This window comes from Scardinius erythrophthalmus (assembly GCF_964197995.2).
Source record: "Scardinius erythrophthalmus genome assembly, chromosome: 22".
In the NCBI taxonomy this organism is placed as follows: Eukaryota; Metazoa; Chordata; class Actinopteri; order Cypriniformes; family Leuciscidae; genus Scardinius; species Scardinius erythrophthalmus.
The window spans coordinates 24,329,063-24,347,961 of NC_138242.1; the positions used below are offsets into that span (position 1 = coordinate 24,329,063).

The following is an 18,899-nucleotide window of genomic DNA, read 5'->3' on the forward strand; positions in this document are numbered from 1 at the left end:
CCAGCATTGGCATTCACAGTACATCACTGAGTGATCAAGCTTGTATAGGCGAGACATTTTGATGAAAACAGGAACGATTTGAGCCTGTTTCATGTCATTTTCTGATGACATGTCGGATTATGTGTTTGCACGCAGAGTCAGAGTTTAGATCATCTGTCACACCCCACCCAAGAATGACCATTTGGCTTTCAAGGCTTCTTAATAGAGAAACACTGCCAAGTGTAAAAGCACAAAACACCCCTCTATGTCTCACATTTTCATACATAAATCAGCTGAGAAAATCTTCTCCTCCTTGGCGGTTCATGGCAGAGTTTCTCAGCGATCTCTGACCTGAAGTGCATTTCTATTTGAAAACTTCAATAAAGGGCCGTTTACACAACACCATTTTCAGCTAAAAACTGAAAACTTTTTATGCTTTTTGGCCGTTCATTTACACAACATCGTTTTGGGGGCCTGAAAACGCAAACTTTTGAAAACAGGTTTTGAAGTGCAAGTTTTTGAAAATGATAATGTTGTTGTCTCCATGTAAACTACACTCTAAGAAATGATATGTTGGCTTTAATTAACTATTTTATGTCAACCGGTCCCACATAACTGGGTTATGTTGGATTTATGTAACATTATTTATTTCAATAAACTTAAGTTAATTACATAAGGTTAATCCAATGCCGTTTAGTTGAATAAGGTTAACAGTCTTAATTTTGTCCAAAACAATTAAGTTAATTAAGTTCAATTATCCTAAAATTAATATTTTTACATTCAACCAACACAAATAATCCAGTTTCATTATGAGTTTATTCAATGAATACATTCACTTTTTCTTTTTTACAATTTTGTTTACATTTTTACAAACATTTCCAACGTGAACATGTACACAATATTTACTCTGTAAAGACTGCCTTCACTTTTCAAGAAAATAATTAAATAAATAATTTTTAAAAAGCATATTGCCTTTAGGTGAAAGGATTTATCAATCATTACTTATAAAGGTGTTCTGCAAAAAAAGCAGCAAACAATTTATCAGTTGTTTAAAACAAGACTATTATGCAAAGGAATGTAACATGGTTGATATTGAAACAAAAGTACTGTAACAGTCAACAGTGCAACATTATAGAAAGACCAGAAATGTTCCTAACCTCAGATTTCAAGAGTTTATTTTTCAGGCGTAAATAAGACCTGGCATCGAAGAACACACTTCTGCACATTGTTCAGGTTGTCATGTATTCAGATGCCTTAAATCATGATGCCAACATATTTGTAAGGATCTGTAGCCTCTGCTCCTTCATGTTTGACCACATAGATTCCTAAGGTGGTCTTGCGTACTGAGGATAGGACTTCATGTTCAACATCCTAAAAAAATACATAAAGTAACAATTAACAACAGATCAGGGGTGAAAGGGATAGTTGATTTTAGAGAAACATCCAATATTTTTTATAAATGTAAATAATTTACCATGCACTCCTTCACAAGGTTTGAGAGGGCCAGGTAAACAGCAAGTGCATTCAAGATGAATTCACCTTTTCCCAGTGGTGTCATTCTGAACAATGAGACAAATAAGCAGTGTTCAGAAGAATTAACACAAATTATGCTAAAGTTATTTCTACAAGAGCCAAAAAAAAAATATTATCTGCAACTGCATCTGTGAGGGCCTCAAAATTCAGAGAACCAGTACAATAAAAGTAATAAGTGGTTCTAAACCAAAAGCTTTGCTACAGAAAAGCCATTAAATAATCTTGGATGTCAGAGCTGTTCCAATTGTAGGTGCATAAATCACAAATCTGATGCTGCTGAGAAATAGGGTAAAGAGACGAACAAGCTCTGAAATTAAAACAGAATTAATCATGTACATATTAACATTCCAGAGCTTATATACAAAAATTCAAGGGATACCCAAAAGTTCTGTATTCTTTTTTTTTACTGACATTTATGTCATTCAAACTCCCAAAGTCTTTTTTCCTGTTTTTCCTGCTCATTTCTGTCATTACAATGACAGTCAATGGTGAATTCTTCTTCCGAAGCTTCAATAGCATCAAACAATTGCATGTGACTTTAGAAGCTTCAGAACAGGAACTCACCGTTGACTTTAATTGCATGGACAGAAATGAGCAGTACAACCACATAATTTACCTTTTTAGTTAGAAAAGCGAAAAATAAAAGGGATTCGGTGACATGAAGCAGAGTAAATGATGTTCATCTTTGGGTATACTATTTTAATCTATAGTGAATTATTGTCAGATAAAAAATGATGAAGAATATAACAGAACATACCAGATCCATAACTGATAGGATGCTTATGATCTTCTTTACCGCTGTTCCTTCTGTCTTTTTGAAATTTTTGAGGAGCTGGGTTCAGAAATGAACAAAAAGGACAAATCAGGTTGGTTGCTGATAAATTTGAGTCTTTACAATATTATCATATACCAAGACTAACAGTATTTCTTTAACAGCATTTATCTGAATTACATCTAAAATACTTCAATTTATAATTTGGAATTGCATACAATAACCATCCAAGTAATTCATCACAGATGACATTACATTATAAAGACTTACCTCTAAAGAGTGCTGGCTATCTGTTATTAAATTCAGTGACGAAACGCAGATCTTCGATCATCTCATGTCTCCTGTGCGTAAATGTTCTGTCCATCAGCACCTTGATAACCTGCATAAGTATTGAGCATATGTGGGACCACAGCGAATTCCATGTTTTAAAACTTTGTCTGTGTCCATGTACCAACCTGAAGTGTTTTAAAAGCTTAGATCTGGATGTTTGAGAAGAGCCACAATCTATGCACGTCACATGCAGGACTCCAAAATTCTGAGGAAACAAAAATGAAGATGTGAGTCAAATAATAATAATAATAATACAAAAAAAAAAAAACTGTAGTAAAATTATTTTGGATGACCTAATAAGCTTACCAGATGCTACAGTAGATGCCATCTTACTCGAGTCAGTGTCAAACGTGTTTATTGCCATATGCCTATGCATTCTGTGTTTCAAAAGTTTCAGAGTTATTATTTGACATTAAATAAAAATGCTCAACATTAAGGAAGTTATTAAAATTTATACTAAAACTAGATACAACTGCTGTATTGGGGCACAACATGGAAAAACTCTTCTTAACTAGCAATTTTATAAAAAAAAATAAGGTCATTTGCCATTTTTTGTATGGGTGAATTCAAATATTATCAAAGTTCAGCAAGTTTAAAAGATCACATAAGAGCTAAAAAACGCTAGCAGCTAACAACACCACTTGAGGACAAGTGCTAAAGCAACTTCAATAAATACCAACAAAAACAGCGATTGACTATTCTAATTTACTGACAGCCTCAATATTAAAGGATAGGAAGTAAAATAACTCACCTTTTGGTCCAGATAAATACAAAATGTTGATTGCAGCCTCCGTTTGAGCATGATTTGATTCCCACAAAATGGAGAACGAGTGCTAAGAGATGAGCTACGCATTAACGTTCTTTGAAATATTTGCGCATGCGCAAATATAGCTCCACCTGTTGACCAAAGTGCGGTACTGCAGCGGTAACACAACTGCATTTCGTTAATTTAACTTAAGTGAGTTGTGTAAATTTGAGAAATGACTTTTTCTAATTCTGTCAACACAACTGTTTTAGTTTTAATGCACAAACACAAGAACATTATTTAATTTGAGCATAGTTACATTTCTTTGGTTCAACAACAGCCATGTTTCATTTTTTAGAGTGTACAAAAACGTGAATATGTGAAAACAGTGACGTCGTGTTCATGCGCATTACGTGTTCAATCAAAGTGATATCGCCAACTACTGGCCTGGCATGAATAATTCAGCGTTTTTAGCACATCATTGTCGTGTAAACGTACCGTTAGAATAGCATGCATTAATTTAAGTTGTGATGGCTATGGATGGATAGAGGACAGGCCGCCCCTCAGGACAATCCTCCCACATGGCAAAGTGGCAATTAACATATAGCTCTGCCTTTTTCACCCCAGAGGGAAAACTGGGAATCTCCCTGTCTCCCTTCCCTCTTACTCAGGAGTGATGTCACAGAGAAGCACAATACGCCCTTGTATCCCAGCCTATAAGTCTCTTGGCACTTTGATTGCATTGCTTAGGCATGTCAGAGTGTAATTTTACCCCCCACCCCCCACCCATGACTTTATAGCCCCCACAAACTATTTTACTCGTTCGCCCCTTCTTCATTTCCTCCTGCTCTGTTTTCCATTTTTGAGCATTTGACACTAACAGTAAAAAAAATTCTGATGATAAAGTGGGGCCCCCCAAAACTGGGGGCTTTTTCTCTAGCCAAATTCCTGATTCCCCAAGTGCAATGAAGCATTGAATCAAGGCCCCGTAACTCTCCGTGAACCCCCCCCCCCCACCATGTTCTTCGCAACGGATATGATCACACATTCATCAGCGGCCTGTCAAGTCTTTACAGCCCCAGCGGCTTCGTTTAAAACCCCTGAGGATGGAAAACCAACCCTAAGGTCCTATAGTTAGGTCTCACTTTTGCTATCGGTTTGGAAAAGCACATAGTAATGCAAGGATATCCCAGTTCAGCTCTATATAACCTAAGGCTGATATGAAACAGTCCTAAGGGCTTTTTTTCATGGAGAATTACATTCAAATGTTTAACCATTGCTTTCCCGTGCAAATTCACTACCACTATTATAGGCTGTTGTGTGAATTGTTACCAGGGTGTTGCTATGTGTTCTAGGTTAGACCATTGCTAATACATTGCTAGTTTGTTAGGCTACTTACTGGCCCAAGTTAAAAATCCCACCCCAAGTCTTATTAATATTTGCTCCCTAGATATAGTCTGGGATTTTTTTTCTCCTGCTGAAAACTGCAAGTGTGATAGTTTACAGTGAGAGAAAGAGCGTTCCTGTGTGTTCAGGGGTTGCTTTAACATTCAGCTCCAAGAAAAAGGGAGTCAGTGGGGGAGGATTTTCTCTCCGGTGCAGGACATCGGTCAATCATGGCGCCAGACTACAGTCATGTTTCATGGGCAGAAGAATCTCCCTCCACTACCTCCCACACCACCACCCACAGACACACACTCACACACTCACTCATAAAAGAGATCCTCAGATCGTTCTGCTTATGTATAAATGTGGCAGGGTCACCATAAGGGATGAGTTTGTCACTCTTTGGCTGCAGCTTTTCCTGGCGTCAGCTAAAACAAACCCAGCCAAATCTACACTTTGCATTCGCTTCTGCTGGAAAATCCCAAGTTTCCGCCCGTCCACTGGTCGCCTGCCGCTCTGTTTCTTTTTTCTCCTTTTCTTTGTGTTCCTCCTCCTCCTCCCTTCCACCATGTCTGTGCCAGATATGCTCAGATCCACAGTGCCGCTTGTTGCATTGTTTAGGTTGCCTGCGATTCAGAGCAGGACATGTCAGCACCGTGGCCTTCAGAGACCAGTCGAACACAGCTGGCTGACAGAGATAGAGCGAAAGAATCAGCGAAAGAGAATGGGTGTGGAAACAAAAAGAAACATTTGAATTAAGAACAAGGTTCACGCCAATTGTTCTACATGCAAGGACTTTTTATTAAGCCGTTTAATCTCTAGCTTTGACTCTGGAGCTGCGAATCAGCATGAACAATCAACACAACAAGTATTGTCATTCAGACTGTGTCTTCACAATAAACCTATAAAAGAGCACCGGTGATCCTTCATAAAGAAGCATGCCCTCCATTTTCTGCTGAGCTTTACTTTTTTAGGAGGAAGTCACAGTCATTGTCCCAGAAGATCACTGAAGCCTGTTTAGTCACCTCCGTTCATCTGCTGTTGATTATAGAAGCTGATCTAATCTCAGCGTAACACATCTGGCACAAACAAGTCCATGAAAAAAGCAATATTGGGTAACTTTGCTGACGTTTGCGGAGCGGGATGGAGCTTCAAAAGGCTCCTATCCTGCTCTGCTATGAACTCGCATCGGGAGTCGTTTTAAAAGCATCTATAAATGGTAATGTGAGAGAACATGCAAGCACCTCCAGGTTAACGAGTAAATACACTTAGCTGGAAACAGTAGCGCTTTTTAAAAGTGTTATTCGTTATTTAATATGTCTTTAAACTTAATGATTATACTTGTGGACGACACAAAAGCAGCACTGTTTTGAGTTCGTTCATGTACTTTGGAAAATTGTTTCGTTGGCTTGGGATTGGAGCATAAACACTGTGTTACGGAGCACCTGGAGTGTCATGAGCAAATAACTTTGTCATGAGAAAACTATATATAGCGTATATAAGAGTTCGACAACAGGAGGAAAACAGAGATTTTACTTTTTAGATGCTGAAGTGTAGAATTGACTTTGTTTGAAAGGGGCCCACCAAAACCTGTCAACTGAAGCTGATGGGAGTAACAGAATAGCTCTTTAAATCAGATGGCAAGAAATGGCCGGCCTTTGAGAAGCACAATACATGGAATACCCCCTAGACTTTCTAAATAGGACCAGATTGTAACCATATGTTAGAAATCAAATACAGTCAGAATTGGTCATGTTTTCTCGAACAAGAACAGGGCCAAGTTACAACAGAACAATACATGAATCTGAATGAAAATAAACATGTTTTTAAATGAAAATAAATCAGTTCATTAAAACAAAACAACAAATTCATTTAAATCCTGTTGGAAAATACAGCTTAAGCTGGTATCTGTTGTTCTGGTCCAAGCTGGTCATTAGCTGATGCAAGTTGGACATTAGTTCAAGTTCTAGTTCAAGATGTTCTTCCAATTTAGACAAACTAATAGCCGACTTGGTGCAGCCGATGATGATCAACTCATGCAGACCGTGCGGTTTCAGCAATCCTATAAGATCATTACAAATCACACTGTACGACAATAAACTTGGGTACGACATGTATGTAGACTGTACGATGATGACACTTATTGAATCGTAGGCTACGACACAAGTTAGTATAGAAGAATAAAACGTCACCAGGATGTGCTAGTGGTCAACATAGAGCAGGATGAATTGCACTTTGGCAATTGTGTTTTTTATGTGCGCTGAAAAAAAGAGGAGGAAGCTAAAGAGAAGAATATGGACACGGTCATGGCTAGGGAAAAGAGGCCAAATCGGCATGCCAATTTTGTAAATGGAGCTTGAAATAAGTAGTTTTAAGTTTTAGCGCCATGTCGCATTGATCAATACGCCATTTCATGTTGCATTTTTATTGGCTAGTCAGTAGAGGTTGTAGCAGCAAAGATGATCATGCTAAATTTATGACACTGTCAGAAAATGATCGCAGGCTTTCTTTGGTCGCAATACCGCGACAACGACCGTCTCTGAACCTCTCTCGCTGTACAACGTAGAACCACCGTTTAGGAGCCACAACCACAGAAATCTGGTAATGTAATGTAAGCTTGTAATGTAAATCAATGAGATGTCGGTACAACAGCATACTTACATAAAAATACATATAATTATCAGTTGAAACTCGGTATCTCCAAATAATATGTCTTAGTAAGATGATATTTAAATGTTTACAATCTGTAGTTTCATTTTGGGGGACAAAAATATAGGCTATAATTGCAATGCAATACAATTTCGATTGAGAGATGTAAGAATAAAAGTTTGTTTTACCACAATATTTCTAAACACAGGTTGCTTCAGGCCAGTAAATGTTCATCTTGAAATATTACTACCATTATTCTTACTCTTACTTTATAAAAACATTAAAGATTTCACAGCAAAATTACACAGACTATTTTCATTTTTCAATTATACTAAAATGACGTACTAAAAAAGTAACTGTCAATCAAAGAGCATGAAGGCATGTAGGACTGTCTGTGCAGTGTGCACATCAACATTTTGAGCATTTAGAGGCCGTAGAAATTCATGTATCAAATATGATACAGTATACTGTAAAAGTTGCTAACTTAATTTTTTAAGTAATCAACTTGGATGCTTAAGTCATATCAACTTAAATTACATTAAACTGACTTTAAAAAGTTACCTTGTATGACTTCTAAAAAAGTTACAAATTGCTTATTTTGATGAGTTTAAACAATGTAAAAACATATGTTGTTATAACTTATTGATCATATATTTTTTTACAGTAAAAATTCTGTCACCATTTACTAACCCCATATGTTTCAAATCTGTATTTCTTCCCTTTCTTCCCAAACACAGATATGTTGATGCACAATGCAAGTGAACGGTGATTAAGATCTTCATTTGTGTTGCATGGAAGAAGCCCCAAGGGTTTGGAAAAACCTGAGGGAGTAAATTCAATTTTTGAGTGAAGTGTTCCTTTAAACTGAATTTTCCAGGCACGGTTTTAGGATCAATTTAGACAAGTTTTATTGCTTGATGTACGTTTGAAAGTAATTATATCATAAAGTGATTGCACTGAACAGAAAATCAAAAACGAAAGAGGTTCTTACATGCATTATCTTTACAGGAAAGTAAATCTTGCACTTCGTTTCCTTGAAGCGCTGCCCCGCCTCCATGCCTTTTCATATGAAGAGAGAAGGAATTCTGCCTCAGCTTTTGTCTCGAGCTGCAGGAACACACGCAATGGTCAGCATGACAAGCTCACACACCATGCAGTATATCGGACTTCTGCTGCTGGCTGCAATTCTCCTGCAAACAATAGCAGTGGCTGTAACCTTCATATACTTCAGCAACGTCTTATCGACGGTAAGGGCCGTGTACCTTCTGCGTTTTCTTGCACGTTACCTCAGAACTTGTGCAAAGTTTGTCTGTTGTGCATGTTGCGACATTGAAATGCAGTAAATAGAAGACTTAAGAGCGAATGAATGCTGTTTGCAGCCGTTCTCGGTTCGTTTGCTGAGGTTTCTGCCTGCATTTTGTTTAGTGGACAGCTGCCAACAGGTCGCTCACTGGAGCCTGAAGTACAAGTTAAGCAACAGCAGACGACACTCAATGGCAATGTAGTTTATCATATAAAAAAGTCTCTTTGAGGGTGAAAGTTTGCATTTTATGCATGCAAAATATAACTTTTAATAATTTTTATTGTATAAAAAATAAGCACAGGTCTTAATTTACACTAAAATATTTTCATGATTTATCACATTTTTTCTTTTGTCAGATCAACTTAGAAAATTCATGTGGTTCAGATGACATAATATTTTGAGTTTCTGTTGATTAAACCAATCTCCTTCATTGTATTAACTCAAGTTTTACTGCAGCCAGGTTACTCGCTTTTTTAAGTTAAACCAACAAGATTTTTTTTTTTTTACAGTGTGTGCACTAAAAGATAATAGAATTTCATGAAATTGTTATTTAATAGAATGAATAGATAAAATAAATAGCATAGGAAATTGCTTCATTTAGCATTTTATGCATGCAAAATATTTTATTTTTTAATTTGTTTTTATTTTGTTATTTGTTACTTATTTTCTTATAATTTGTATACGATGATACGATTTCAAGAAATTATCTATCTATCTATCTGTCTATCTATCTGTCTATCTATCTATCTATCTATCTATCTATCTATCTATCTATCTATCTATCTATCTATCTATCTATCTATCTATCTATCTATCTATCTATCTATCTATCTATAGTGCTATGCATAAGTTTAGACACCCATGCTAAAGTTGACTAAAAAGAGGAATAAAAAAATCATCTTTTGGAAATTGAACTTAATGCCTTAATTTAAAATTTTTGAAAAAAAAAAACCTTTAAGGACACCAATTATGTCACCAATCTATATAAACATTTGCTATTTATGTTTGCAAAATGATCAATAATTATGTAAATAAAGATAAGCAAATATTATTTGGCATTGTATAATAAGATCATTAAAAAACGCATTAAAGTATATTTAATAAAATTGATATTTTGCCTGATTCAAATAAAAATAACTACATATAATGTCATGTTTGCATTTTGTTTATGCAAAACAAGCTTTTTATATTTCATGCATATGCAAAATGCTTAATTGGGACCTAAGCAGCTTTTGTAATTGGTCACCACGCTGAATATTTAGTTGTTAAAATCATATGTATTAAAACATTTTTTTATTCACAGATGAAAGAAACCTTCTCCAAGAGCAGCGTGTCGTGTCTGATGCGCGCCAACCTCAGGACGATAAAGGGTCAGGAACTGAACGCGGCGGAGGGAAAAGATGACCCCTGCTGGCAGGTCACGCAACAGCTTCACTTTCTGATTGAAAAGGTATCCGCTTCAGAGGAGGCCCATGCAGTCATAAAGCTGTAGAGTGTAGACAACGAGTCCATTTATGACTTGGATCGTTTTCCCTTTTTTAATTAATACAGGAATTTCCTTAATTTTTGTAAGATGAAACCCAATTTTCAGAAGTTATACTGAAGAATTGGTCCATTCACAACTCTCGTTGTGAAACAAGAAATGTAATCTTTGTTTTTCCCAATGTAATTATTCTTTTTCTCTCAGTCGATGTCCAGCCGTTATCAGAAAGAAATCTCATCCGCCGTCAAAGGTATTTCAGAGCACATTCAGATTAAGTTTATATGAAGACATAAGCCACGAGTGAATTAACAGTTGGGATTTTTACAGACGAAGTCTCGCGTGTACTTCCCTCATTGGTGATCCAAGATCAAGACGATCTTCCTCGGCCTAAGATCGCTGCGCATGTGACTGGAAGCTATACACCAGAAGCAGAAAAAGATGGAGGAGGTACGTCTTGTTCTAGCAAACACTTGATTTAGGTTTGTTCATAGCTGCTGAGATTTCAACAAGTTTGACTTCAGCAACTCTTTTCAGTTTCTGTATATGTGCTGAATTATTACAATAACAACTGCAACTGATTAAAGCTTGTTTATCTCTAGTTCATAGTCCACGTTCACCTTTAAAGTACATTGAGCTACGCAGACTGACTGGATGACATCCAGATCAGATAGAAAACAACTATGCTATGCAAAAATTGCTGCATCCCTGCAAATAAACATTCTTTTCATGTTAGCTTCCCAGAAAGGAAGCTCATAAAACCTTTAATGTAGGTCAGAGCTCACTTCTTAAAAAACAAAACAAAAAAAAAAACACAGTTTCATCATATCTCTGTGGCCATTTGCCTGAAACAAAAAGCTGGTTTATAACTTGAGCCGAGTTCCATTCGCCTGCCAAACGCCGAAACAATGCAGCTTTTCTGTCAAGCCCGACCCATAATCCCTCTCTCTGGCTTGACAATGCAGGTCTACCGAACAGGAAGGTTTACGGCCAGAAGATCCAGTCGTGGGAGTCCGAAAAAGGTCTGGCTTTCCTCCAGAACGTGGAGTTGAGTGACGGAGAATTGGTGGTGCCTCAGGCCGGCCTCTATTACATCTACTCCCAAACTTACTTCAGACACTCGCTCATCGAGGAGGACCAAAGTGACCGCGAGGAAGAGGACGGCCCATCGGGCGAATCGGTCCGGGGGAAACCGATGCTGCAGTACGTTTATAAAAAAGTAAGCTCGTATCCGGTGCCCATACTGCTAATGAAAAACGCCCGGACGACGTGCTGGTCACGTGACACCGAATACGGCCTGTATTCCATCTACCAAGCGGGGCTTTTTCAGCTCGGAGGAGGAGACAGGGTGTTTGTGACGGTCAGCAACGTAAGCACCATCGACATGGACGAGAAGTCCAGCTTCTTCGGAGCGTTTTTGGTCAGCTAGTGATACACAGCCTGAAAAATCGCACCTCACGGTTTGTTTTGAACTCCCAGATGAGCGGCAGGACTAGGCTTGCTCGGTATTTCTACCTGAGGTTTTTTTTGAACAGATGCCAAGTGCCTTAAAGCATTTGGACGCTCTTGCCGAGATGCTCCGTCTCTTGCCAAAACAGTTAACAATGATTGATGAGAGCATGGAAAGGTGCAAATATTTGGCGCTTTTTTAACATTCGGCCAGCGGATCTGATCGTAAATCAGTTCATTGGTGAAATGTGTTGGAGCTCAATCCCTGCACGTCTGCCTGGAGGGGCGACGGAAAGCGAGGGGCTTGCCAGGTCGTTTTGGAAGAGAGTCGTTTGGACGGTGCGTCTGTCCGGGCAGGAAAAAGAAGGTGCGACTTTAAGCGAGACTTTTGCGCCTGCGGAGGAGCTGCAGGCTTTTACTGTGCGCTTCTGTCCTCCTTGGACCTGTGACTGCATTGCCCTTTTTCAAATGTTTAGAAGACAAACTGCATTTTGGGATGTAGAAATGCGGTCGGAGAGACTTGGACAATCTTTGCGTTTTACAAATCATGCCTTGATTGTATTATTGACATATTGTGATTGTCAGTTTCAGCACTATTAATGTGTTTGTATGAGTTTGCGAGTGAAGGAGTTGTTTTTATTACATAATTCTTTCCTAAAGCATTAATCTTACATTTGCTAAATGTGAAAATCACTGTGATGGTAAATTGTCTTGTACATATTGTCTTTTGTATATACATTTACCAGCACTGAACATACACTGTGGACTGTACAGACGATCAAGTCTTTTCACCCTTCTGCATTTTAGTATGTTCTTTTTAGTGTTTCGGTTTTATTATTTTTGTAACAATCTGAAACAGACTGTCAGTTAAACAGTAACTATGTACGTTACAGTACACTGTGTTCTCCCCTTCTGGATATTTTTTTCTTATCCAGGCCATAATCTTCATATTAAATATGCACAGTATACATTAAAAAGCAATCAATGGATGATTCAATTTATTATTATATATATTATTAATTTCAAGACCATGCAACTGTAGTACTTCAATTTTGTAAGTTTGGGGTAATATTTTTTTTTTATATTATAGAATGTATGTGTGTGTGTGTATATATACACACACATATTACAAAATATTGGTATAAAACAGTACATCTTGTCATTATATATAAGGTGATTATTGTTATATCTCAAATATTTCCAACTAAATATTTGCCACTATCCACTGGAGCTATACATTTTTTTTAAGGCCATTTTTTCCCTCCAAAATCAGTTTGATGTTATCGCAGAATGAATAAAGTGTTTTATAGAAAATTTTATCAGATTTACTACACCCATTTCCCATGAACAAAGAGGTCATGAATATGCAAATTATTGAGATTCACAAGATACATTTTATCACAATAGCAATTAATTTTTTTTTTTTTTTTGTATTCTGCCCACTTGTGGTAAATGTTTGTAATTACAATTACTGGGCAGAGATCCAGTGCTTTTCTGCACCCCCGTTTGCTTGATTACACCATTTAGGACATTCCGGTTACCCATCTAGTGCTCTTTGGAACGTGAATGATTAACTGTTATATTTTTAATCTCTAATGTTTCAGGTGCAATATAGACCGTTCAAAGGTACCGTAGTCAAGATGCCACACCAGTTGAAAGCAAACAGCCTATATATGGATTTTACCATGGCTGAATGAACCTGAGCAATATTTTTCCTGAGCTGGAATATGAATGACACACCTCATTAAAATTGCATGCTTAGCCCCTGTAAAATGATTTTTGCACTGGTAAAGAAGAGATACTGTGGATCTTCCAGCTGCAAGCTAACAAAACAATGCCTCCTCCAAACTATACCCACCTTCATATGACTTCTGGTTGACTAGGTCAGGAAAAACAACATGTACAGTTCATTCATGAACAGCTGTATAAGCTACGCACTCACATATGGACAACATGTTTCATTGCAAAGTCTTGTAATTTTAATACAATCTTGTAATTGTTTGCAGCACCCTTTGTTTAACATCATGTCAGTGCAGCTGTGTTGAGCTTATTCTATTCGCATTCATGTTGATATATATATAGTATATATATATATATATCATATATTATATATATATATATATATATATGATATATATATAGTCACACTAATTAACACATTTATCATTCAAAGCACCTTTCTAAACTTGTCAAAATGATTTATAAAATCACCTTCAGGAAAAAAAAAAAAAAACCCTATGCAACTACTTTGATAAAGTGATTTTTGAAATGAAAAACAAGAGTCGTGTTAGGTTTTTTTCTTTTTTGTGGAAATATGTTACATTTATATTACAGGTATTTAAATGCCCCAAGGGAAAAAAATAACAGTTTTGAGACAGCAAAAAACTAGCACAATCAGGACAACAACATAATTTAGACAGAAAAACCGTACATACTGCATCTGTGTGACTTGCATCTGTAGAAATGGTATCCAGCTGATGCCCTGGGTGGACCGTAATCTATGTTAAGTGATACCCAATAAATACTGCAAATGTTGTTAATGTAACTTACAAAATATATCATAAAATGTACTTTTTAAATTGTATTCCTTAAGTCTGTGTACAAAAACTGTTTATAAATACAACCAGTCTCTACTGATGCTGTAGGGTACCATTCATTTAACAGGTCTCATCCCCTAACCTACAAACTGAAAATCTTCCACATATGCACATAACGTGACCCACAACAATGAGGTCAAGTATATCTTGCCAAAGATCATGCCTTATAGATCACTTGTACTGAAATGGAAAGAAAAACCTTTACCAAAAGAAACTTTGACTTCTATTATCCAGTCTCACCGCTCCTCCTCTAAAGGTGTGCAAGAAAATCAAAAAGAATAGTACAAATGATTTAAAGGCACAAGCTTCAGCAATAACTAGATTAATTGATAATGTGAACTGGAACAGAATCACAGTAGCTGCCTTATCGCTGACTCAACATCAGCCCCTCGGTACAGTGCTGCCACACTGAAAGCAAGTCGGTTTGGAATACAGGGCGATGTTAAAGGAGAATCATCTGGAACTCAGTCAAACCTCATGTCCAACGGTTCATCGAATCCTTTGTCTTCGTGTGGCCCCGTAGCCAAGAAGGAGGCCACAGGTGAGCCAGCCGCCGTGGAGACGTTAAGCATCCCGCCAGTGCTGCTACCTGTAGCGTTTCGCACTGCAATGCTGGTGACATTGATGCCCAGAGTAAGTCTTGTCTGCTCGAGCGCCTTCTCCGGCACCGCAAAGGCCTCCAGCTTCTTTTCGCCGTTAGCCATGTAGGAGTTCTGGCAGCCCCTGCATATGCAGTCCAGACAGGCTTTGCGGTTGGAGTAGCAGGGGCATCGCTGTCCACGGCACGTAAGAACACTTGGGTTTTGAGTTGCTCTGCCGCACTTGCAGCCCTTTTTCTCTTGCGCTTTTTTGTACACCACTTTCGTGGGGCTCCCGGGAATGAGTGTGTTAGTCAGAATCCGTTCTTTCGTCTTCTCTTTCGACTTTGGAGTGCCCTGTTTGGACTTAGTGTACGCCTTTTTGGGTCCATGGTGGTCTAGTGTCTTTTTGACAGTTTTAGCAGGCACCAGTAATGTCTTGCCCACCTTAGAAAGGCCGCCACCGTTGGGCACCGCCGCCATGTGCGGGATAGTCAGAACAGGAGATTTAGGTTCGCACTTGACCGGAACAGGGGCGGAGGCGCCCAACGTGGGGCCGCGGATGAAGGTGGAAATGGGTAGGGGTTGAATCTTCTCGCTGTCGCTTTCCGACCGCGAGCGTTTCCGGTTGGACCGTGGCACTCTCGGTGTCACGGCGGAACAGGATATTCCCAAATGTTGCGGATTCTTCTGGGACGTCAGGTGTTGGGGCAAGAGAACTTCCTGTGGGAGCGAGGAGAGTTGTCGGGCAGAGTCAACCGAGGCAAAAGGTCCATTTAAGTTCCCCGAAGGATCAAGAGCCGACTGCAAGATAGCAGGACACTCATCCTGGGTGACGTGGTCTGGTTCTAGAGTCCTGAGCACTTCCTCTACACTCAAGAGGAGAGTCCCGCCATCATGCTTAATATCCTCGCCAAAGCCACAAATGTCCATGGTGCTGGTACAAAGCTCCTCGCCAGCAGCTGCCACTGCCTCACACACTGGGATCTCATTTGTGAAACTCTCTTGTTTCACAACGTCACTCCCACTCTCCACCGAGTCTGGGACACTGGCCTCTAGTGAAGGTAAACTGGCGGTCAATTCCTCCACGTTGGTCAAGCCATTGCAGTCCTGGAGACCATTCACCCCTAGAGGACTAAGGCCTTGCTCCTTGATCTCCGTCGAAGGGGACTGGACCTCGTCAGGGAGCATTTCTGAGGTTGAGGGTGTTGGGGACTGGTTTGTGAAGCTCAGGGAGAGTGACTCCTCCTCCTCCTGCCTGTTGTCCAACGAGAGGCCCTCATTCAACAGAGCCAGGATGTCTGGGGAACCTTCCACAGTACTTGAAATGTGCTGGGCGAGAGGAGAATCCGCAATGTACTCGCAGAGCTTTCTGTAGCAGTCCACCAAGATGCACAGCTGCTTATTCTCTTCAAACTGCTCATAGTCTTTACACCAGCTGCACGACGGTTTCATCATCATCTTTTTGCCTTTACATGATTTACAGACATAGTGCTGGCACGACGAATTGGTAGGAGCGATTGGATTTTGTAGCAAATTGCCTAAATAAAGAAAGAAAATATGTTTAGACCATGAAACAACATAACAGGTACTTTGATAACACATCAATGTGCTAACTACTCAAATCACAGCCTAAATAGGCTGCTTGGATGTTGTACAATGATCAGTTTGATCTGTAATTAGTTTTGCAGATCATGAGCAACATAATACAAGCACTATATTGTATCTCATTAGATATGGTTTTGTAACATTCAAGAAGCCCCACATATGTCCTGATGTTAAAGCGTCATGTGATGTTGCATGATGTGGTTCATATTACATGCTCAGCATATGGTTGACAGGGATCTCAACTAATGGGAAGGCAAAAAATACAAATGTCTTGTTTTTATAAACACAAGCACATCATGCAAACATACAAATATACAATACATACAAATATTAATCAATTACTTTTTTTCCCAAATAAAAAAAATATACATGGACTATCAACAGCTGTATTTAAAACAGTAAATACTAATAAAATAAAATAAAAAAAAAGCAATGAATTGCCTACTCATTCCAAATAAAGCATTACTACAAACAGGGTTCCCACACCTGACCAATGAATTCATTCATTCAATCAATTTATTATTTGCAATTACAAAGTGCATTTGTAGCCAATAAAAGTATATAAAAAATTATAATATAAATTATAAATAATGATATGCACACCAGGAAAAATATCACACAAATAACACACAATATATAAAAATGATGCACGTTCTATTTATAATATTTAAACCCTGTGATGTTGGAAAATCTGAATAGTTTCAAGCAGCCAGTTTTATCTGACTGAGCAGGCAAGGCATTACTATTCAACCACCATGCATCTATAAACACACAGCCTGTATGCACTGCTGTGTGTCTAAATGCCCAGGCTCCAGTTGTCATTGTAGGTCAGGAATTTGTGGACTCAGTGGGGGTGTGTCATGGTCGGTGGGGCTTCGGGAGCAGCTGTAAAGCATGCAGCGATAAAGCAGAGGTGATCATGCAAGCATGCAGTGATGAAGCAGAATAAACGGGCTCTCACCACACACAAGGCAGGCGAGAGACTGTCTGAAAAAAGGCAAGAGCTTATAGATTTCCGCCAAAGCCTGGGGGTCCCGGGGATCGCACTGCAGCACCGACCGACAAGCTGACACGTAGAGAGTGGTCGCATTCACCGGGTTCATCTCAGCAGTGTCGTGCTAGACAGATCCAGTTCGGGGAGGAAAAAAAAAGAAAAGGAGCGACAGTACAAGGCTTCAGTCCCGCCAGCAGCCCACGTCTCATCAATGTCGATGAACCTGCGCGTGCAATTCCGTCGAGTGTGAAATGCAAGGGAGATTTCAGCAGATATGCTTGTCTTTACATCGCATGCATTAAAACCACTCCATCTTAACGTTTGCCCCTCTTCCACGGCACGAAATACGGCCAAATCCTCATCGTCATCGGATAAAAGCACATTCACGTTGATCCGATTGAAAACACATTCAGCGATGCATGTGCACGATTTTTTGCATCTTTTTTTTTTTTTAATGCAACAACAACACACTGGTGGCGCTCTTCACCCTACCGGGCCTCCAATTACCACCAAATTCAAACAGAGCACAGATTGCTTCCTTGTCTTATCCCGGATGAATGCAGTCCTTATTCGCGGTGTTATTCCATATGTTTATTTATCATTCTTGACGTGCACATACGTGATTCGCCTCGGATCATAGTGGTAACACACAAGCACCGTCACTCTTGTTATTGTCCGCCGCTCTTCATGGCGCTGCCGCTGCAAAAAAATAAAACAGGCCGCTTTTTTGTGCACCCAGTCTTTCAGTGCGTTAGGGTGCCAGATATTCACCGTGCTTGCTGGCGAAGTAATTTCAGGTCTGGTGTAACAAAGCGCCGTGAGTTAAGTGCCCGTTTGATGTCAGTGTGAGCTGCGCCTCAGGAACAAAAACAGGCCGCTTCGCTTCTTTTTAGGATTTATCCTGCCGTTTTCCTTTCGTAGGAGTGCGTCGTAAATGTTAAGCGTGATAAATGCAAATGTAATATCCACTCCATATGCACAAATCATCCTTTGGAGAAAAACGTATAGATATATATTCAGTAGCGATATTGAAATGTATGTGTATTTGAAAAGGCTTCTCCCCTCCCTTCCTCTCCGCATTAGAACAAGGAGGGGGCGCTGCTGTCCACATCTCGCGAGAACAAATCAGGAACGGCTATGGGAGAGGGACGCTGCCGTGATTATCTCGCGATACTTTTCCCGGCTTGTGAGGCTGTCGCGTTTAACTCGCGAGAAGAGAACTCGAACTAGTGTGGGCGACTGGTTCCCTTGGTTACATAAACGTTATGATGTGATGTGGGGCGTGGCCCCTCTAGAGTAAAGATGCCCGATGGTTAACAGAGGCAGAAGAAACAACAATAAATATAACCAATAATCAGTATTTCCAGACACATTATTAAAACAAAAGTCAAATTACCTGATATATATGTCAATTATTTTATCTACTTTCTCTCTGAATTGTAAGACGAGACAATTTAATTACAGTAAAGCTTTACTATAATTAAATATAAAAGGTA

The 18,899-nt window shown here is 39.0% G+C and overlaps 2 protein-coding genes and 1 long non-coding RNA gene across 3 annotated transcripts; 1 reads left to right on the top strand and 2 right to left on the bottom strand.

Moving 5' to 3' along the window:
* Positions 1–777: 777 nt before the first annotated feature.
* Positions 778–3,497, bottom strand: LOC308682746. The gene is made up of 7 exons (XR_014029188.1): positions 3,366–3,497; positions 2,921–2,991; positions 2,740–2,819; positions 2,555–2,663; positions 2,270–2,344; positions 1,454–1,538; positions 778–1,350 (listed from the first exon to the last, which is right to left on the bottom strand). It is a non-coding gene; the product is annotated as an uncharacterized lncRNA (long non-coding RNA).
* A 4,968-nt stretch (positions 3,498–8,465) lies between these two features.
* tnfsf10 (TNF superfamily member 10) lies at positions 8,466–12,846 on the top strand. The gene is made up of 5 exons (XM_081353489.1): positions 8,466–8,641; positions 10,001–10,147; positions 10,385–10,430; positions 10,508–10,627; positions 11,143–12,846. Exons 1-5 carry the CDS (start codon positions 8,519–8,521, stop codon positions 11,604–11,606), a joined length of 900 nt encoding a protein of 299 aa, XP_081209615.1. The 5' UTR covers positions 8,466–8,518; the 3' UTR covers positions 11,607–12,846.
* A 1,086-nt stretch (positions 12,847–13,932) lies between these two features.
* On the bottom strand, positions 13,933–18,500 carry msl2b (MSL complex subunit 2b). The gene is made up of 2 exons (XM_081352623.1): positions 17,371–18,500; positions 13,933–16,342 (listed from the first exon to the last, which is right to left on the bottom strand). The coding sequence occupies exons 1-2, from the start codon at positions 17,510–17,512 to the stop codon at positions 14,688–14,690; spliced, it is 1,797 nt and encodes a 598-aa protein (XP_081208749.1). The 5' UTR covers positions 17,513–18,500; the 3' UTR covers positions 13,933–14,687.
* Between the last annotated feature and the right edge of the window lie 399 nt (positions 18,501–18,899).